We start from the raw sequence: 23,423 nt of genomic DNA, 5'->3' as shown, positions 1-23,423 counted from the left end.
TTGGGGTGGTTCTGAAAAGAACCGTTGGTTTCATTTCGAAGTTTCGATCAGATGCTCTGATGGTCTTCTGGAGAAAGCTGAACTCTGATGAAAGAAAATTGTTATTAGTTCTTGTGTAAGCGTTATATCAAGCAGAAAAAAACACAGCTTTAATGCAAACACTTTCATTTATTTATTTCTTCATAAATTTTGTTGCATAACTTCTTCTTTTTCAGACCATGTTCGAATCAGGGGAATTCGGCTACTGCTATGACCGTGGTTGGCCTTTATTCTACGGCCAATGATGAAGCCATACATTTGGACACGGCCTAGTAATAAATTCTGATAATTATGTACCATGGTACTCACAATGAAATGAGTACAGGAACAATGAGAACAAATACAAATCAAAGAAGTGTTAGAACACTGATTTCAAAATTTAAACCGTTTCGCAAATAGGGGGGAAAATGAATATTGTTTGTGATTTACAGTATATATAAAACATTTGTTTGTGCACTAAATAAAGCACTACATTTTACAATTTACAAATATATAGACACACAACTCACAGCCACACAGGTGATGTTAGATACAAAGGCACAAATCCTTGTTATACAGGTAAATAAAATGTCCTGCATTTCGTGAAGAATTTCGTACGCTATAGCTCAAGTACAAAAACAATTGCTCCAGATTCATCCCATTATATTTAGAGTGATGTAAAAACATGCAGGTAAAGCTTCATGAACATTTATAGCAAATATTGAATATACTCATACAAATCTGTGCAGCATTTGCATGCAATGATGTAGTTTCCACAAAACAGTGGCAGTCTTACAATGCTACCATATACATTTTGTACATGGATTTCAGTTGAGCGCTCACTAAGATTAGTGACTTAATGACAATGTCACTTCTTAAAGGCACTATGGACACGTTTGGTAATTGCCAAAGACCAGTATTCTCACTATCCCAACATAGACATACAATAACACATCTTGGACAATTTTGATTCAATTGGTCATCAAAGTTGCAAGGAGAATAATAACAGATTAAACACCCTTACCGTTGCACAAATGTTTCAGATGCCTAAAAAGGCCTCAGACCTGAGGTATTTTTCAGATTCAAATATTTCAGTGAGAAATTACCTTTTTCTCAAACACTACGCTACTTCAGAGGGAGTTAATTCTCATAATGTTTTGTACTATCACAGCTCTCTGTTGCTTGTTACCAACTAAATTGTTGTGCCAATACATATTTTTAGTAATTACCAATAAGTATCCAGTGCATTAAACCAAATATACCATGTCACTTAACAAAGTACGTTGACCTTCGCTTTTATGCACTAGCACTAGCTCCAAGTGCCAGAGTATTTTCAAACCCAAGCCTCGATTTGGTTACATGGATTTGTATGGAAGACAAACAAAGATGGATGATGAAATAAATTTACTTAAATATATCATTTTCCACCCACCTTAATTCAAGAATGAATTTGTTTAATATTAAATTATTAACCACATGAATAGCACACAAATAATTTTGATATCTGGTTCGATCTCATGCACCAGAAATCTGCAAAAAGAATAAAAACAGGTGTTAGAAAGTGGTGCTGTGAATATAGCAACTAAAACGTCTTGAAATGAGGTTAATCCCCTTTGGTTGAATAATAAATTCTTTAACATGACTGATTGATCAACACTCTTCACCCCTATGTTATCATAAAAGATTACTTATTTTTTATCTTATAATACAAAAGACTCCCAAACCAAAGAAAACAATATACAAAATAAATAAAATATAAACAAAACACACTACACTTCAAATTGTCCACGCATAATGAGGGGGATGTTTTAAACAAATCTTCAGCAGAAAAAGAAATATATTAAGGAAATTTCAGTTCGACCAAATTGTGTACACATAAAGTTTGCGTCAAGAAAAGATAACAAACTAAAACAGAATCAAGTGTATAAAAAGCCAATACAAAAGTATGGTAAAAAGTGATTGACAACTCAAAGAATATAAAGACCTTATATAGTCCTTTGATTTAAATACCAACATTCAAAAAATAGTCTGTGGACACTCAGGTATCATGGTCAATATTCCTGAAAAACAGATCATTTTTATGTTGGGAATCAATATGCAAATTAACATTTGGATCCCTTTTTTAAAAGAACTTGGAAAAATGCAGTGCTTAATGCATCGGTGTGTAAGGGTAAAAATAAATATTCTTTATCCCCGATGCAAAGATCCCAGTTGTAAATATTTATTTTTTATTTTTTAAAGATGACAAAACTGACAATTTGTAAACACTGTCTTTGTGTTTTGGAGAGTAAAATAAAAAACATCTTTATATGTGGCCTTTGACTCTTCTACATGCAATTTATCAGGATAGGATTTCGATGCCAACCCAACTCCCACAAATCACCTCAAAACCATACATTCATATTAGAAAAGAGTGGGAGATCTTTAAATGAAACTTGCCTTTGGGGGGAATTATTACCATGAAATATTAAAATAAAGCTCAACCATATTGACCTAATTCTTTACATGGAGAAAGCTTATAGGTAAACATCCTTATATTCAAGGAATTGCACAGTACTTCTCACAGGTTGCTTTTCACGAAACAAACCTTTTTCTTTTGGTCAACTGCACATCTTTGTGAGTGGAATGGCATTATAATCTTGGATGGGGGGAAGTCAATGTCAAGAGGCTTCGCTGAAGAACTTGACTGCATCATCCCAAGACGACTCCGGGAAACGAAGCTCAAAAGATGTCCGCGCTTGGAGGTCCTTGTCTCTTTCTTTCTCTGTGGGTTGGGAATTGAGAGGAAGAGAGAAAAAATATATTGAGAGAGGAAGATAGGTATATATGTACAAAGGTCATCACTGTGATGTTTTTAATCCAACCATACAATGAATGAACAGTCCCAGGTTTGAACATCTGACTGCGGACAACAGAATGACAAATTAAAGGCACTGGACACTATTGGTAATCACTCAAAACAATTGTTAGCATAAAAACTTACTTGGTAAACGAGTAATGGGGAGAGGTTGATAGTATAAAACATTGTGAGAAACGGCTCACTCTGAAGTTATGAGGTTTCTGAGAAAGAGATAATTTCTCACTCAAATAAAAGACTTTAGCTGAAGCCTTTTATTATGCATCTGAAAGCACACAATTTTTGCAAGAAGGGTGATTATATTTCGTTGTTCATTTGCAACTGCGATGACCAATTGAGTCAACATTTTCACAGATTTGTAATGTTATGCATATGTTGGAATACAGCAAGTGAGAATACTGGTCTTTGGCAGTCACCAAACATGTCCAGTGCCTTTAAACCAGAGAAGAAGATACAAACAGGAGGGAGACAAAACCTGTCTAAGATACACTGGCAGGATCACGTCAAGGCCTCCTGCAATCTGAATTCATTTGGTTGATTGCATTAAGTGCGTCTTGTCAGCATAGTGTTTCCCTTGTGTTGTCAGCTACCTTTTAGTAACACCCTTCACATTTTCTTCCTCCTTGCTCATGTGTACAAACACTCTCTAATTGACAACAAACAGGGCCCAGTTTCATGGCTCTGCTTACCGCCGAAATCTGCGCTTACGATCACCATTCTCCGCTAATAGGCAAGCGCCAAATTTCTAGCTGTATAGGCGTAGAATGCCTATCTTAAAGGGCAAGTCCAGGCTTTCTAAATCGTTTTCTAGTCTGAAAGATCATATTGTAAGGGACATTATCCACAAAAGACTTATTTCATTATCTTGAATGAAATTCTGGTAAATTGTGGTCATTTATTCTTGTTCATTGAGCGCGTCTATTTTGTCCACTGATAAATATATTTTCAAAGAGTTGGCTTCCACAAACAGATATATTATCAGCCAATACCATGATATGAAAGACTTCCCATTCAAATGCTGCAATGTCAACATTTGTTGTGTGGTCAGTTAAAATTTGTTTGTAACAAGAGATAAAGTAAAACAACAAAGAAACATCTTCAAAAAAATAAGAAGGTATAAGGAAGAAGTAAAGTCTCTGCACAAACACACATCCATGCCAGGGGTTTATCTAGTGGCACATCATAAACTCCGCAGGAAATTTATCGGTCAATTCCCACGAGTCCCCTAATGGAATCCTGAAACAGACGCACGAGTTGATTTGCATCCGCAACCGAGGACCGGGAGAAGGAGGAAAGAAACTAGACAATACACACGGAGCTCTCCTGAGAGAAACTGGAGAGTCGTCCAGTCCGAAGGAATAATTTGCTGTTTCTTTGTTGGTTATATCTATTCATGGTGCTATCGGTTTGTTGCTTTAAGTCAATGATTGTGGACAATGGGGTACAAATACAGAAATTATTGTTCGAACAAGAATCCATGTTTGATGATGACGTACTACAACAATGTATTATTGGGTTTTATTTCAGTATAATCTTATTCTTACTTGATACAATTGCAGAATAACAGATTACATTTAATTACATGGAATGTGCATGTGCATTTCGGTTTTCTATTTTTAATAAATTTGAGTTAGGTAATCAAAATTAGTTCTTTGTCTAATAAAAACTACAGAAAGTATTATTGTTAGGAAATTCAGTTTCGCTCGGTAATGATTCAAATACTGTTGACAGTCTTCTGTATTCAAGGTCACTCAGTATGAGATCAATCGGAGGGAGTAGAATTAATTATTTAAGGAATCTTTCGTTGCAAAACAGCTTTGAGCGCAAGACCTAAACTTGAGTGACTTGATAAAGAAGACTACTTGGTGCTGCGCTAGGTATCTAAGCTCTAAGCTCACTTTTAAAGTTTTTTGAGTCAATACGGCAAAGCTCGTATGGATTCACAGAGTGTTATCTAGACTTACTTTATAGGAAAATGCATTACATAGCTGACTCTGATGGCTTATAAACAGCTTGGGTAGTGAAAAACATCAAATATGTGCAAAGCCACAATCTGGTACACTTTTTGTTACAAAGACCCAACCAAATGAACATTTAAATACTCCATATAAATATTGAGCATCTAAGAGACTGGACACTATTGGTAATTGTAAAAGACCAGTATTCTCACTTGGTGTATCTCAACATATGCACAAAATAACAAACCTGGTAAAAATTTCATCTCAATCGGTCATCAAAGTTGCAAGATATTAATGAAAGAAAAAACACCCTTGTCACACGAAGTTGTGTGCTTTCTGATGCTTGATTTTGAGACTTCAAGTTCTAAATCTGAGGTCTCTAAATCAAATTTGTGGTAAATTACTTCTTTCTCAAAAACTATACTACTTCAGAGGGAGCCGTTTCTCACAATGTTTTATACCATCAACCTCTCCCAATTACTAGTTCCCAAGTAAGGTTTTTTGCAAAAAAAAAATATTTTGAGTAATTACCAAGTGTCCACTGCCTTTAACTCTTTACAGATCTTGTATGTGACATATGCATTAAGGAGCTGACTACTGACTACCAATGGTAGACTCTGTTAGCTTATATAGCTTTGGGTGGAAAAAAAACCAAAAAAAACATTGTGTACACATAAATCTTGCCATTCGCTGGACGTTTCCGAGGAGAAACCACCAATGATTTCTCCATCAAACAGTGGTTTTTGCACAATTTAGTTCTATTGTGACCAAACCCAACAGCAGTCTCTGGTTAAAATCATCAAAATTTGTTAACCTTAAATCAAACTGGTAGTTGGTTTCTAGATTATAAAAACAGCACCGCTTCAGGCAAATGAAAAAAAATTAAACAAAATGATGACACTGGTTTAATCTGGACACTAGGGGGCAGTCTGTATCCCATACAGATGTCAATGCTATGGAGTGTTGGCTTAGTGTGGTGCAGATAATTAGAATGCTAGCCACAAGTGGATGCAGTTGTGTGCCAAATCACAATAGTCCCCAAAATCATGTATCTCACATAAAGCCGCACAAAGAAGTTTTTATATTGTCACGCCCTTGGCAATGTCACCCAATTAAGCATCAACACAGAGCGGATTTGGTTGGGGTTAAGTCCTAAACAATTGCAAAAACCACCACAAACTATTCCACAGTAGGATGCAAAGTCATGTAGCCACTTGTGAAAATGAACACACAGCTCACCAGATTCTTCCTTGGCAGGCACTTGTTTTCTTTGAACACAAAGTGGGTAATTGTTTGTTAATTTACCCACTGTGTAGCTGAGACCAGGGTCACTGTATGGAGGTGGTCCAGAGTCTGTAGTTGTTGTGTTTATGATTTGAATGCTTGTTGGTATTAACTTGAAGCCTTGTTACTGATTTCAGCATTGTGCGCTAATTGGCGATTGTTACAAATCAGACTCCATGTGTGTCACCATGATGTTTGTTAATGGTTTATTGTCCTATGGATTTACAGTCCTAACAGAGTCCCTCTCATTGCAAATTGGGATGTCTCTGTCTGGACACTCTTTATTTCCATCCACCTATGCTGCCCTGTATTGTTATTGAGGCTCATTACCGTCACAATTTGAGTAATTAGGGTTCCAACCAGCAGGATAATTGCGACAATAGCTCAATGGGTCAGCACCATTTAATGAAAAGTGTTTCTTCATTTAGGCACTTGTAAACAGATTTACTCTAGACTGTATTTCAAATACTAGAGAGTCTGTCTCTTACTGCACTGCACCCACTATTTAAGTTATTTTACAGGGTTGAATGGTAGGGATACAAACAAACCAATGTTTCATTTTAGTCTGAAAGCTAAGATCAAGAAGTTTTTACCTGAACCATTTACCTCTGAAATCAAGTAATATTCAAGAAAACGGCATCTGAAAACAGCTGATTTCGGTTGTTACAACCAATTTAGGACAATGTGTTAACATGCTGAAAACTGTACCTTTTTTTTTTACTTCTCAGTAATTCCACCTGACTCACACACAGGATTTTAACCAAAATGTGTACAGGTTTTTTATTTCATGTATATGGTTAATCACACAAAACATGCACAGTGTCTGCAACTATTTTGCCAGCTGTACCAATTCTTTGTAGTACCTTTCAATAACATTGACTCTACCTTGAAACAACTTTACTTTCATATTTGATGTACAGAATGTACAGCAAAACACTTCAGATGTAAATGTTACCCCAGTCCACAGTGAGACATGCATTGATTACATGCACCAAAGAAAGCCTCGTCAATTTCAATTAAACCCATAAATCTGAAATCTGAAATGGATAAACACAAAACTGTCCCGGGTTTCCTACAAATTCTCTGGATTATATAATTTATGGATATCTGAAAGCAGTTTCTTTAAAGACGTCAAGGAAAAGTTAATACCAAAAAAAAAAAACACTGAACGAGCAGTGTGACTTGCTTGACCATAAATCTCATCAACTCATTGAAACCGCTGCTGCACATCCTTAAAGACACTGGACAGTGGACACTATTAGTAATTATCGAAGACCAGTCTTCCCAATTGGTGTATCTCAACATATGCATAAAATAACAAACCTGTGAAAATTTGAGCTCAATTGGTCGTCGAAGTTGCGAGATAATAATGAAAGAAAAAAACACTCTTGTCACACGAAGTTGTGTGCTTTCAGATGCTTGATTTCGAGACCTAAAATTCTAAATCTGAGGTCTCGAAATCAAATTCGTGGAAAATTACTTCTTTCTTGAAAACTACATTACTCCAGAGGGAGCCGTTTCTCACAATGTTTTATACCATCAACCTCTCCCCATTACTCGTTACCAAGAAAGGTTTTATGCTAATAATTATTTTGAGTAATTACCAATAGTGTCCACTGCCTTTAAGTCCTAAGATTAAAAACAAAAACTATCCCGGGTGTCCACAATTTCTCTGGATAATTCAATTTATATATATCTTAGAGCAGTTTCTTTAAAGATGACAAGGAAAAGTCAATACCAAAAAACACACCGAACAAGCAGTGTGACTTGATTGACCATAAATCTCATCAACACATTAAAACTGACTGAGCACTGCACCACCTTAAAGTCCTAAAATTAAAACGTCAAAATTTTTAATACAAAACTGGGACATATACCAGTTATTACGACAACCAATTAGGGCGGAATGTGTCACATAAATGGCAGAGTAGTTCAAACTGCTAGGCAATAGTAAGAGCCCAATTACATACAGGCACCTTGTTAACCATTCAGATCAGCCCACAGATGGCAACATTTAATCACGTCCTAACTCACCATCTCTTTGTCTCACCCAGTTTTAATTTCATCAAATTAACACCAATCAGGACGGTTTTTAATTCCCAGGCAACCCGCAGCAACACACGACGACGAGGGCAAAAAGGAAACTGGCTGGGGTTTTAATTTCACAGGTCTGGGTGATGAGGTGTACACGCACTGCGCACCACCGAAAAAATTAATCTAATTTAGCCCGGTGTGAATGTGTGCCAGTGGGTATTGTGGCGTGTACTTGACTTCACACATTTTGATAATACAGCAACCTACAATATATAGCCATGGTAATTAGAGTTACTTATTATAGATGGACTATTCAGCTTGTTTGTAATCTATATCTACTGGCTGGGTGGATAGCTATGTGTTATGGGAGCAGGTTGCCTCACAACACCCCTGGCATATTATTAGACCATGGAGGAAGGAAATGTATTTTCCTTACTCCATGATTAGACTGTACTGTCTGCTTTAAAGCATCCTACCACTAACTGTAAGACAAGACATGCCTCTTTCTCAATTACCAATGCATCTCAGAACATCTGATCAAGAAACACTACTTTTCATACATCATGAACATTAGACTTACTTACATTTCTAAGAGACATATCTGCACTGGAACTTGAAGGCCCTATGAAGTGGGAATACATTTTGGGGGCTTAATATGGTATGATGTTAAAGATGCTATGTCAGATTTTTGGTCGATTTGACCCAAAAATTTTGATTTAAAATTCAATAGGTATTTTGATGGGGGGTCGAGAAAGTTACAAGCTTTCATTTGAGCCATTGCTCGAAAAAGTCCGCCAATTATTAGTAGCAGTGAAATAAAATGCTAAAAATTAGTTTTTGTTGGGATCCCGACAATATATCACGTGACCAATTCTTATGTGTTTTATAAGAAACGTTTTAAATTTTTGTCATGGTTCCTGACCATCAAAAGTAAAAGTTAAACTTTTTTTCGCTAGAGCGTGTGATACTCTTTGAAATACCATTCACTCAAAAAAATCTATTTTTTAATGTTTGGGGCCAAAAATCTGACATAGCATCTTTAATAACACAATTTACTGTTTGAGTTTATTATGATTTGGGGTTGAATACATACATTGACTAGAGCGGGATTTGAACCAACAATCTCTGGATTTCCGTACCGGCGCCCTACCATGAGTTTTTTTTCGAGTGGTTAACATAAGCTTGAATTTTCCCCTCATGTTTGCATTATCCATTTCCATATCGCCCGGTGGCATGCTTTCATGGATGTAGACCTAGGCACCAAAGACAATGCATACTAAGTGACAATGCAAATTCCCAGGACCATTTAGCTCTGGTAAATTTTCGTCGCAGCCAGCCGAATTTTGAAACTATTTTAAATCTGATGGGAATCCGTCTAGACTGACACCATATTTAGTAGTGTTGCAACAAGCAACAGTACACCTTGATTGCCCAAAGAAAGTGCCCGAAGTTACATCACAGATATAAAACATTCTAGGAAAAACAAGGAAATGGTCGATCACCGTACAGTGTTTTTGAGTATTCTATGGCACCATTTAAAAAAGAAAAATAGGAAATCAGCTGATCAGCTGAAAAGTTGCATGGATGCATAAGGTTGTGAGTTGTTTCATAAAGTAAAGAAAGGACACACGGTTGTATCAAGTCAGAGCCATGGATTAAAAAAAGGCACAAGTTTGTTAGAATAGTAACATGTTGCGACACAGCGGCAGTGGTTAGAGTCAGATACATTGACGAGAAATGGAATGGTACGGAGGAAAAAACACTGGTTTACTCGTGCAAAAGGAGTATTTTGTTGTCTTCAGTTGTGTATTTGTGTTATCAATTGCGGAGGATTAAATAGTCGATTGATCACTTTAAGTCTATACCCATACAATTATCAAGAAATACAAAATTTTCAGAAACTTTTTTGCAAAGCAATAAATTTCTATACGAACATACCAGATATTGGACTGACCAAAGCTTGATTTTGACAAATTTGTAAAAATTTGTTTTCACCATGATACAAAATGACGAACCATTGCCAAAGGGTTACATAGTCCATTATAAAATTGACAAGTGCATTCAGTTTTTTCTTTAAGATCATTTATAATAATATAAACCACAAGGGATACAAAGGTTTATTTTATAACTTTGAGGCAGTATCCAGCAATTAATTACCAAATGTGTCATTTATTTCACAAACATTTCTGGAGATTCAAAACATATGTCTCTTTACACAAAACTGTTAAGACTGCCTTGTCTTAAACTGATCGATGCTATTGGTAAATTATTGTCTAGAAATATTTGGAGAGACAATTTTGTTTGGAGAACGATAATGAAATTGAAAAAGAAATGTCACTATCCCTCACCTATTCTTTTGAATCATGTAGGTCGGCCACAATAAGCAACTAATTTGTAAATGTCCAATGCTACTTTATTCCCCAAACTAATCACTATTCCAGCGCTATTGTAAATATCGGAAATAAATTGTTTGTACTCTTTTTGTCAAGAGTAACTTGACAAATTGTATGAGAGAAAAGCAAAATAAGCAGTTTACTTCTGGAAAGTCAAATACTGAATCTCTTTGTCTCTGGAGAGAAGCAAAATGAATATGCACTTTATCTATGACATTGATGTTTGACATGTACCAGACTACAAGAACATGATAGTACTATAAGCAAACAACAAAACGCACAAGGCCAATGTGATGCATAGAGAGGTTTTTTCCTTCTCCCCTCCTGAATTTGCATTCCGCTGAATCTTTGGACCATGCCACTGGGAGAACCCACCCCTTATCGCTGCCATATGTTAGATTTCACAGGTCTGACAAGATAGGCCAAGAGCTAAAAAGCCCCTGCGGACATTCCTTCAACTCCTGCAGAGTGCTCCACGTTTCTCGCTTCGACACTGACGCCATCCTTGCGTTGCTAAGTCTGCCAAGAATTCATCTTTAGTTTCTCCCTCTCTACAAATCCTCAGCATCACCCACTCTGAGAGGCATGTGCCTGTATGAACTCAGCCACCTTCCAAAAAGATGCTATTTGGAGAAACGGCGCGTAACAAGTCGAGAGGGGGATGGTGCCACGTTTGGTCATTTGCTTTGGAAAGCAGTGGGTGTTAATATTCAATGGGCCGACACGACTGCGCGTGTTCTCTTTGGCAGGCTTTGCGTTGAAGCATCTAGTCAATAGTACTTCATCTAAGTGAACACGCTACACAGTACCTTGCCCTATTAGCCACACCAAACACTTATAAAGCGGAGCGCAGAAGCTGACATACCAGGCGATCGACTGTCTTGGACGGCACTCTACAATATCATTTATCATCTATGTCCGGTATAGTGTGTGTATCTTAACAAATGGAGGAACCCCGTCGGCCAATGTATCACCACCCCCAGTGGCATCACTAATTGGAGTATATTCCACCGACATGAAATTAATTATGATGCATAAATGTTTCCATAATGTCATCCAGAAAATTGTTTATTATTTCTGGAGTAAGCTCATTGTGGAGCATTACCTGGGATGTTGAAATACAGCCTGTAGTGTGTACAAATGGAATCAGTAGTAATTTGTGAAATGACACGGTGTACCTAAATATTTACATCACAACACCATCTCTCTCTCTCTAGACGAACTCACTAAGGGTCTGATGCTTGTTACTCATTCAAACAATATTGTTATGACTGCTCAACTCTGATGATTAAAGACCATATAAACCAGTAAACAAGTTGGGTAAAAACTAAATACACTTGTTAAAATGCGAGAGATGAAGGCGTACTGAAAACAAACAGAAAAAAACTTTACACAAGTTAAAGTGAAAGAGTGGCTTTGAAAAAAAGGTGGATATTTTATTATCTATTTTACGATTGTGTCTGAATTAACCTCTTTGACAGTGGCTTCGGCCAGAATGCCATGTTCTTCAACATTGTCATTCCAGCCAACAGCCATATCAAAGAGTCCAAGTTGCTTCAATCCAAATTTAAATTTGTTTTATCCTAGGCATTTGGAACGACTTTTAAGATTTATTTAAAATGACACCACAAGAAAAACTAATTTGTACACAGTGCGAAACGAAATGTGAAGCCGATTTATTGTTTCAGGCTGCTGGCATTAACTTTAGGATAGGAGAACTTTTGAAGCAATTTTATTTATAATCATCTGAGTCTAAATCTGCTCTTTTATCTCTCAGAGTTATCTCTGAGGCTGATGAGAATGAGGCTCTCTACAGTAGCTTTACTGATTTGGGCTCTTGACAACCCATGCACAAAAGACCTCCTTCCCCCACCAGGTTTGAGAGTCATGGTCATCACCTCCCAAATTGTCATTATAACTCCACCACCACCAACATAACTAGTTGTTTAAAAAAAAAAACATGCCTTGATTAATTTATTTACTACATTCTAGTTCAGGCCAAATTAGCCATTTTTTATTGTGCAACTTTTTATCCTCAATCTGTGACTGGTATCCTGCTTATTTTTGCTAAGCAGAAAGTTGCTTTAACAGAATTCTCTGCTTAAGCAGCTCTATGAAACTGGGCCCAGATATTATTGTATGAGTTTAAAGCGAGCAGAATTTAGTATATGATTGTAATTTGTATGTAGAGCAAGCAGTATTAACACATTTATTTTGTAAAGGATGAGGCGGGGAGGGAGGGGGGGGGGGGGAGGAAGCCTGCTTCATTCACCAAGCCTGAGGTGGGTTGTACTTGGTTCTTGAAGCTTATATTCAAACAAGAAAAATCTATGTTTCGAGTCTCTTGGCTGTCGTCATGAATAAGGTTTTAGGCCTACAAGACACTGAATGCCATTGAAGTAACCGGCAAATTGAATCATAACAGAGCCAATAGGGGGCCCCTACATTCACCTGTGAAACAGGTGGGCCTTTTCCATGATTGATTTCACTTCAGGTGACACTGTTACAAACTAGGTGTATAGCCATTAGGGATAGGGGCTTGCTGCAATTAGGGACTGGTTTACATTCTACCAGTTATTGATTATTAAGCATTTACTTTAACAAACATGTTGATTATGGTTTTGTGGTTTATACTACTAGATATTAACTTATTCAGGTAATGTTTAAATTATACAGAGGCAATTATGTTAATATCGCAATTAGGGACTGGTTTACAATCCACAGACAGTTATTGATTATTAAGCATTTACTTGTCTTTACCAACATGTTGATTATGGTTTTGTTGTGAATTGGATATTAACTTATTCGGGTTCCGTTGAAATTACACAGAGACAATTATTTTCATATTGCACTCATCAGGTGAAAGCATGTCCAAGTTGATTTGGGTTTTACCCCATCACCATTGTGTGTGTGTAAGCACTGTACATGTACTGTACATGTACATGTATACTAAGTACTTTCAAGAGTTCTGTGAAAACAATCATAGGCATATTACTCAGGTGGGATTTGAACCCACGGCCTTAGCAATGCTAGAGCAGTACTGAGTATACAGTGCTAACACAAGATGTTACTTATACATAACCAGAATGTGAAATTGGGACACCCTGTTTTATCCGTCATTTACAATTTAAATGTATTGTGAGCGGACCCCTAGTTTTTGAATTTCCAGCAAATTCGAACACCCTTTTTCCAAATCCTTATACTAAGTTAAAATCTCGGCTACACAATTTTTACAATTGGGTGCACAAAAATATTCAAACATAGGCCCATGTAGATCACACTGGTGTACGCTTTTGTTTTCTTCACTTGTGTGTACCATAGAAGAGGGCCCACAAGGGAAGTGCTAAAGGTTAATTAGAATAATTGATTTCGCGCTCGTATAAATTTGTAACATGTCTCCTTTCTAAGAACTTGTGGGTGGGATGATCTTCAACTGTCAAACATGGGAGGTAAAGGAACTTAAACAAGTCAGCCAATCCACACTATATCCCCTACTGCATGAAACAGGTGGACAGGGAGTCCTAGGACATTCTTCTTGTAATTCAGGTACTCCAGGTATTGTTTCTATTAGTCAAAAGTACAGGTGCCGCACACAAAGACATAATTGTTCTTATCACAAGAGCAATAGCCTGCAGCTCATCCTCCAGCACTTGTTTGGGGAGACTTTGGAGTTTGTGGGTGTGCTGATGATAGGAGGAGGTCAGGGAAGGTCTGGTATGGAGGTCAGGCTATGACCTTGCTTGGGGACAGGTTGTTGTAGGTAGATTAGTTGTTTGGTTTGGGTTCAGGAGGATGGTTAGTAATGTTTGCAATACAGTTTAGAAAATACAGCTGTATCGGATATTTCTACGCTTGTTCATGTTGTATGCTGAACACATGTACATGTTTAGCTTAAAGGCTAAAAAGGAATATACATGTACGGAAAGTTTGACAAAAGAATTTTGGTTGAAATTGTTTTCAAAGGAAATTGAATATGAATTAATACAAAGGTAAGTAAGGTTTGGATACAGTTTAGAAGTACAGCTGTATCAGAAACTTCTTGTAATAGTTGTATGCTAAACATATGTAAGTTAGCTATATGGCTAAACAAAGAAATGAACAGAAGGTAAAAAAAACCATTTCTTTTTAAAGAAATTGAAGATGAAATAATGACCAGTTCTATGTATATTTCCAGCTTTGCTTGTGCAAGCTGCAGCTACAACTAATGACGAGTTGTGTCATTTCACATATAAAACAAAAAGCTAAACAAACTGGTAGATTCCTACCTTGATGTGTGTTCATTCCCGCAAAGCTAATCCTAATCTTGAATTAGCATGTGGAATCAACATTTATACAATAAATGGGATGCACGTTTTTTGTTTTAACTAAACAATGAATGCTCTCTTCCCACCCATAATATTTGTTCAGAGTCTCAAAGTCAACTGAATTGTACTTACTCCGCGACTCGGGTTGATCTGACTATGGTTATGAATGTTAAGAATCTAAAGCAGTTAGAGGTTGACATATTCCCGGCCCAAAGTTGCCATTCAAACAATCTCTACGTTGAATACACAAAATACACTTATGTAAGCACGCGTGTGTACCATCCACCGTGTTCATACACACCGGTACACACCTTCCCCACCCCTTCTGAAAAGTGCATTATGTACATGGCCGAGCTAATCAAAGTACTTGAGGGCCAGCTCGACCGTTATGTCGTGCACGGTACCATGCTACAAGCCACAGCCAAGTTTACAACGGGCAATCCATCACCCGCGTTAAAAGCCCCACAATTTTTGTTTTGTTTTATTCCCTGTTTCTGGCTGCGCGCGCGGCATGACACTTGCATGAAGTGCTGGCCAAACACCATATGCTGTGTTTTGATGGAGTATGGGGGCTGGTATGGACAAACAATGTAAAAAGCTTCTGAAGTGGACAGAGTGCTCTTACACTCTTGCTTATATAGTTGCTGGCCGTGGCTTTCGCCTCACCATTTTCTCACCCCTCCGGTCTCCTGTTTCAACCCACGGCACATCCTGGCTGGTGGTGCTATTGTGTTTGCCCACTGTCCGGCTGAGTAGGGGGGTCTTCCAAAACAATTATTTCTTCTAGAGGGTTCCGGTCTGGGAGCAGCGTGTGTGTGTGTTTGCACGCAGCCCAAGCTACTGAGTTACAGGTTGGGCTTTTTAACCAAGGAAAGCACCACCCCTATGATAACTCCTAAAGATGATGAGAAATTTAGCTTGAAGCCGAAACAAGGATAAGGTTTCCTTCCAATTCCAACATGTTAATGGGTTAAGTTGACTTCCCTTGCGTTTCATCATTCACAGTGAATTCAAGACAGAATCAACATAACATCTTCTCTGTGAAAACACAGGGATAGATGTAAATAGCACTCTACATGCAGATAACTTGGCACAATGTTTGCTTTAACTTGTAGGCAGATGGGTTAGGCACGCCATGTTTCCATGCGGAACAGTCACTGGTGGGGGATTACATTTTACCGTTACCCAATACAACCCCATACATGCATTTATTCATCAATTTAACACATTGACTTAAAAATGATACAGAAGACTCATCAGACTTTCTAAAGAAACCATTAAACAAATCAAAATTCACTTCAATCAACCTTTCAATTCCCCACACTGTCACAAATCGCAAAACATTCATCACAACTTCTTTGAAAAGAAATTCTTTGCAATTGAAGGTTTTGGAAAAAAGAAACTCAGCCAAATTTCTGCAAATCTGTTCATAATGAAGATTTCATAATGAAGGTTTGGCATTGACATTTCCACAATGTAATTTCCTTCCACAAAAAAAAGACGTCTCCACCTACATTTTCCCTCCGTAATAATGAATAAAACTCATTTGTGAAAATTGAAAAAATGCACAGATTAGAAGAAGAAAAAAAGTGACACAGAAATGTCCTTATTATGGTCTGGAAATTCAAGACCGGTTTGTCAAAATTCACGGTGCTAACAAAAACCTTCCACTTCAACAATTGAACATTGTTTGTGCATGTTTTCATATAACGCCCTTGACACCAAAAAAAAAAAGGGAATCAATTCTTTTGTATAAGAAGCATAAACGTGTACAAACTGAGCTTGTATCAGCAGGGCTAGCAGGATGAAAAGGCAGCGCTTATTACAGGCTTGTGTGTTTCTAAAGCTCCAACAAACAGCCAATTGACCACAAGCAACTGAAAACATCTTCTGGCGGTATATACCCAGCTAAACCTTGTCTTTTCAAAGATTCCGTTCCAATTTCTCATTTCCACGGTCGGGTCGGCATTCAGTTTTTTGTTTGTCCTTTCCGCAGTGATTATTCTCCTTCTGTCATGATGTGGAAATGGTCTCGACAGCAAGCAAGATAACAAATTGCCAAGCTATTGTCGGTTAGCTTTTCCCCCTCCCTCCCCCAGACTCTAGCCCGTGTTATAGTCTTGATGATGAAGAGACCTATATACAGGCAAACCACCGAGGTTCTAATTATGAGCCCCTTTTTTTTACCCTCTGCTTTGATATTGGGAGTTAATTGAAACGGCAAACACCATCCCTTTTCCCGAATCCACGATCAAATTGCAAACTATGGCACAGATTGCTGAGTGGTCAGACAAAAGATTCGAGCCAGTATTTATAGATATTCGTGAGGTTGCGGTGAAAATATTAAAGGAAAAGAGAAAGTCGAGGGCATTTGCTTCAGAGTCCAACAGCTTGCACTTTTTTCACCAGTGTTTTTCTCTGCTTGGGTTCTGTACCTCTCATAGGGTTTAAATTGGAAGGGCAAACACAGAGATGGTGCTTGCTTGCAGGCCTGATTACTGACGTCTCTTTTTCCCCCTATATCTGGCTCACAAACTCACTCCGTCTCAAGTGGCATCAGAATTGTCTGAAACTGATGGGTTTTAAAACAAGCTTTATACATGTATGTATGGTATGTACCACAGTAACTAAGCACCCCAATCCGATGTAGATTTTGCTAGTGAGGATCAAATGACACAAGTTAACATTATGGGCCACAACTACAGCTAACAGCTCTACCCTTTATGAATTATACATATGAAGCACACTATTCATTATATCAGTCTCCTGCAAATTGAGTACACATTTGGGATAAGGTAGACCTTATTTGATAATTCTGATCAACTGGTTCTTCATGTAATGCTTTGAAGGAAAGCTGTCCTTACAAACTGATGATTCAAGCAAGTGTTCAACTTTTTCCAACGTGCAACTAATGCATTTTCCACCACTTAACTTTTCTTGTAAGTGTGTTTCCATTCCATTCAATCCATTTAAGAAAATAAATAAAAAACTGAAATATTTATTGTCTTCAAATGGCTACAAGTACACCACTTAAAACCTTCCCGATGAGAGTAGGATCAGGTGATTTCAGGAGTCAGGACTCTGTGTACAACATACATGACTACTGATTAACAATTATCATCAAGTATTGTTTGAAGCTTTGCATGATGTGGATAAATAGGGAGAAACTATAAATAAATAGTAAACTTGAGGGTACAACCATGTGTAAATCTCTTTAGTGGCAGTGTTGGCTCTAAAAAGAACCGGTGTGGTCTCAACGTTTCAAACAGTATACTCTGGTTGTCTTCAGGAGACTGATTAACAAGTTTTGTTTGAAGCTTTGCATGTTGTGGATAAGTAGGAAGAAACAATAAATAAATAGTAAACTTGTGGGTACGACTTTGTGTAAATTTCTTTTGTGGGAGTGTTCATTCTCAAAAGAGCCGGTGTGGTATTGATGTTTCGAACAGTATACTCTGGTTGTCTTCAGGAGACTCTCCTGAAGACGGGCAGAATACACTGTTCGAAACGTAGAGACCACAGTCACACCGGCTCTTTTCAGAGCCAACACTCCCACAAAAGAGATTTACACATAGTTGTACCCACAAGTTTACTATTTAATTTATAGTTGCTTCCTAATAATCATTGAAAAAAAAATTCAGACACCAGTTCCGACAACAATGGGTCGGACTCATCCACCATCCCACTATCATCAAAATGAACTTGAATAAGTTGTGTAGTAGTAGCAGAGATGTTTTCCCCCGTACGTGCACTCAAGGATTAAATCATGTCTATAGCTGGTCTGGCCACAGATTGAAACAACCTGCAGAATAAATACAAGAGCTTGTGTGCCTCAAGGCACTCCATACAAATCACCACCCAGAGCATCTCCACTGGCGCGTGGACAGATTCCTTACAAAGCTCTAGAGATTTAGGGCTTCACCCACATCAAGACGAACAGAATTGATGATTTGATTATGGCACGGGGATAAGAATAACACATCCACGCCTCACACTTGGCAAAATATTATAAAACCAAGTGTAAAAAAATCTGCATGTCAACATTTCAAAATGTTAATTTACGTCAGCACCAAAACACTATTTATGGATTAAATTTGAAAACAGGTATGGTAATACAGTGTATGCGTATTGACAACAAAGAGGAAACTTGCATAATTTTTGTTTGAATTCATTTCAAGAGGTGAGATTTGTGATTTTTAACTCTCCCTGTATTCAATAGAGGTTCGGGATGCTTTCACTACCCCCGAAAAGACAAAACATTATTTACTTGCCCGAACAAATAACAAATTTAAATGCAGAACTTTAGCACAAGAAGAAGTAAAGGGTTTTCACGAAGTGGGAAAATAACACTTGAAAGCATTGAGGAGTGTATTTAATTAATGGCACTAAAGCTAAAATATTTATTGCGATGGCGATACGCTACTTTATGAACTTTTCAACTACCTGTACATATATTATACATTTTGATTTTAAGTAGCCATATTTTTAATAAAACTTTCATTTTGGAAAGGGGCATTTTCGTCACTGACCCGTACAAAGCGACAACAACAGTAATTTCAAAGCTACTCAAGTTTTCAACCATCCAGGCCTTCTTTCCCCGAGTCATAAATAATTCAGTGGCAAATTTACATATTCTTTAGGACTACACTATAAGGGTTGGTGCCAGCTTGACGTAACCATACAAGGTACACAAATAAACTATTGATAAATTTGCATATTAGATGGGTAGCTTGTTATTGCAGTATTTTAGCAAATGTTGAATATTTGAAATGTGAAGGCTGATGCCATTATCGCGATGTACTTTGCATCATGAATAATCAATACCCCATTTTTCTTTTCAGCTCTGTTTTAGAATTTGAGGCTCTAGAGAAATCCCACACAATGTTAGCGATTGGGAGTTGGGGAGTTTGCTAACTCACACCTCTTCTAAATTTATCATCCATAACGACTCGTAGAATTGCATTTGGCACAAGTTTCCTCTTTCAAATTGATAGAATGGTGAATGAATGGTTATTGACAGGGAACTGAACAAGCAGAGCCACAGAAATTGACTGAGGTGTTTGTCTTGATGCAGTCTTCAAAACTTTAAATTTCCAATACCTTTAAAAAAATAAAAAATATCAAACAAAGTATGTTCTGATATTGCCAGGCCTGATACTTCACGGAGGCAACGAAGGCGATTGCCTCCATGCCCCCTGGTCAATGCCTTGGTGCCCTTGAAATGCTCCTGTAGAAATTCTAAAACGTTCTCATAGAGTACCTAACCAAGGAGAAAATCCTTTGGTGTCTTTTCCCTTTAAAAAATGAAGCATACAAGCTCGCATTGCTTGCTCTGAATGAAACCTACATTCAAGCAGCAACTTATTAAAGCATCATTTAAGATATTTAAGATCAGAAAGATCTTGTGTAGCTGTTTACAAAGTTTTAACTGTAATGTTATTTTGAAACATTTGTAAGCCTATAACACCCAGGTGCTGTCTCATCATAGAGGAATGCAGTCCATCTCTCTTAATGGTGAAAGTACAAATGCATCCAGCGACAATTTACTCACTGAATCTAATCATGAACCTACTGTTTACCCCTCCAAGAGCTACATTTAAATCTACAACTATTTCATCCATCTGTAAAGTCATTCTGATCACAACATCCCCACTCATCATGACAACAAGAGAAAGGGGGGACGGGCTGAGATCTGACAGGCCCTTTAAAGGTTCACAGAACACCTGTCTAGCATTAATGGCATGTACCTGTTGCTCTTTATTTGTCTTTAATTTAGTTCACACCTGCGGCAAAGACAACACCCTGTTCCCATTACCTGTAACATGTACTAGGTAAAAGAGCGTACCTTGGCTATAGTTTGCCATTAAAAGGGATAAATTGGTACCCTGAAGGCACTCTGAGCCTTTGCCCTTAGGTCCTCACCCCCACCTTCCTCCATATTAGCATGGGTACAACACATGAATTTCAAATGGTATCAAGACAATGTACATGTACTTGGGAAGAGGAGCTACCTAATCTTCTTGCATTCACAGTTGTGTTCTGAGTTTCAAATGGTACTTTATTATCACCATTGGCCGCATAGTATTTTTTGGAATTTATTGAAAGCTACACCCTGTTCCCAATACCTGTAACATGTACTAGGGTAAAGAGCATATCTTGACCAGTTTGCCATTAGGAAAGGGATAAATCTTAATTGACAAAAAGTTTTAGGCTTTCTAACAGGAATTTTGTTGATTCCATGCAGAAGTTTATGGAAAATACAATTTCTCTAATATTAAATTTTTGATCAAATGATATAATAGGCCTATAGTATAAATTATCTTTAAAACACATCTGATATGAAAACAAAGTACCACACTTGAGCCTTTTTGTTTCCTGCACAACATTTTATCAGAAAAGTACTACACTTTTGTCTTTTGGTTTCCTGCATAACATTTGATCAATAAAGACAAAACTAAATTTAGCCCTACTAAAAAAAAAAAAAAAATGCTATCTTGTTTTTAGCTACAAGGTCTTGTATAGCCGTACAGCTAATAAGGCAGGTAACAGTGACCTGCACTAGAGCCAGCCAGCATGTCCATTACAGCATGGGCTTAAGATGCAAGATGCTATGCATTTAAGACACAGTTTTGCCGCAGTCTGTTAAGAGGGTTAATCCAGGAGATGGTTGGAGATAGCGCTAATACCGCTGGGAATCCGTCTAAAAGCATGTTCGTCTCCAAGGCTGATAAAGAGAAACAGCATTACGGGGAACAGAGATGTACAGATAGGGATGGCTTACACGAATGCAGCATCCCCCCGCTTCTTCTTCTGTAGACGGAGAAAATTTCTAAACAGGCTTGTTTTATTTCAAGCAGGGGTTTTCTCATGAAATATTTTCTCTACGACGGTATTCTACGTGTATTCTGCATGCCTTTTGTCTATTTTGTCCCTTCCTAGTTCACATGTTATTATAAATGAGATGAGAGGTGGCACACAGTCAAGACAGTGCATGTGGATTTAAAGAAAATAAACATCACAGGCTTTTACTGCAACATGTGCAGAAGTCTTCTTAAGCATTTTAAATATTTGGCTGATATTTGAAAACATTGCAAACATGAACTCTTTAGAAATTCAGTCCCATTATATAAACTTCATCTTGTATCCGATCTTTAAAGGGTCAAAATGAATTGGGTGGTGTAATTATAATAGAAAGATAGCAATTGCTACTACCGCCACCATTGTGAGTGTCGTAATCCCTTTGTGTAATATCAATGTTTTTATTAAATACAAATATGGAGCCACACTGTTTTTTACTTGCAGCCTCTGTTTAGTTGTCAATGGGAGAATTACAAAACAAACAAATCAAATGCTGACATCGGTCCCCAATCCTTCTCATTCAAATTTTAACACATTGTCATTTCCAAACACACAAAAGAAACAGTTGGATAGAATGAGCTGAATCCAACACAGGTTTGATTTGATCTTTTGATACGCAAATGTCACAAAAGGAGTGCGTTCCATTTAACGCACTTATCCCAAATAGTATTAATTTCATATGTAGGTTAACTGCAATTTGAAAAGTTGTGACCTACAAAATTTGCACATCTGTTCGAGTTCCATCCGGATACTTGGCAAGCTCTTGAACACCTCCCCCTACTCCCTGACTCAACTAGCAAACCAGTCTTCACCAGTCGTACATCAGTTTCTTTCTTAGTCTTTGTTTAATAATTGACAAACATGTGTAGAATAATACTGTACAAACACGCTCGAGGGCATAATCTTTGTGTAAAAGCTCCAAATTTGAGAAATTTTAGACAGTTTATTAGTTTTGGCACCTCCGAATATAATTCCGATGGAGCTCTTTCTGACCTTTTCTTTTGGAAGACATTAGAGCACGCATCGATGCACATAAATATTTATGTGACAACTGTCATCCTATCAAAATTCCCTCACCGCCTTATCCTAATAGCGGACCCTTAGGGTCAATGCAAAACATACAAACATGGCAGAATTATAACAATTACAGAAGCTTGGACAAGTTGACGATGGCCCGCTGTTTAGGGGGTGACCAACGAGTTCAAATTCTTGGCTGTCTCCCCGGAGCTGTCCATCAAAATGGCCAGCTGGTTTATCATGAGAGGAATGAAGGGGGATTTATTTATTTGGCCTGCCTATCTAGGTCGTCTACCCAATACTTTGTTTTTAGTGGGATTGATTGCTCGTAATAAACCTGATTTCATTCTGCCTGATTGACTGCAGTTTAAGTTGAGACAGTGTCAGGTCATAGAGTGTCTATCAAAGTCAGAATATCAACAAATAGGGACTTTATTCAGATCACACATTTACTGCAGAACATTGTAAACGCCACTGAACATTTTTACATGTTTACAACTCTTGTTGTATACATTAGAGCACCCTTTAAAGTGATATTCCATGTAGAAAGAATGCTGGAAGAGAACAGTCTAATTTCAATGGATGTTATACTTGTGTTGATTACCAGCCAATACAAAAAATTTTACCGGATAGATTGTTTTCTTTTTAAGCTTTATACAGCATAATATTGGTACCACTGTATACAACTTACAGCAGACAA

At 37.5% G+C, this 23,423-nt stretch overlaps 1 protein-coding gene across 1 annotated transcript in view; it reads right to left on the bottom strand.

The window, feature by feature from the left end:
* Window positions 1-2,678: 2,678 nt before the first annotated feature.
* Window positions 2,679-23,423, bottom strand: part of LOC117295689 (S phase cyclin A-associated protein in the endoplasmic reticulum-like) — a 77,069-nt gene continuing 56,324 nt past the window's right edge. The window contains exon 29 of the mRNA XM_033778400.1: window positions 2,679-2,782. Within this exon, the coding sequence (XP_033634291.1) occupies window positions 2,679-2,782 (104 nt within the window). The remainder of the gene's footprint in view (window positions 2,783-23,423) is intronic.

Source organism: Asterias rubens, chromosome 10 (genome assembly GCF_902459465.1).
Source record: "Asterias rubens chromosome 10, eAstRub1.3, whole genome shotgun sequence".
Classification (NCBI taxonomy): Eukaryota; Metazoa; Echinodermata; class Asteroidea; order Forcipulatida; family Asteriidae; genus Asterias; species Asterias rubens.
The sequence above is the reverse complement of the archived record's forward strand: the minus strand, read 5'-3'. Positions and strand labels throughout refer to the sequence as shown.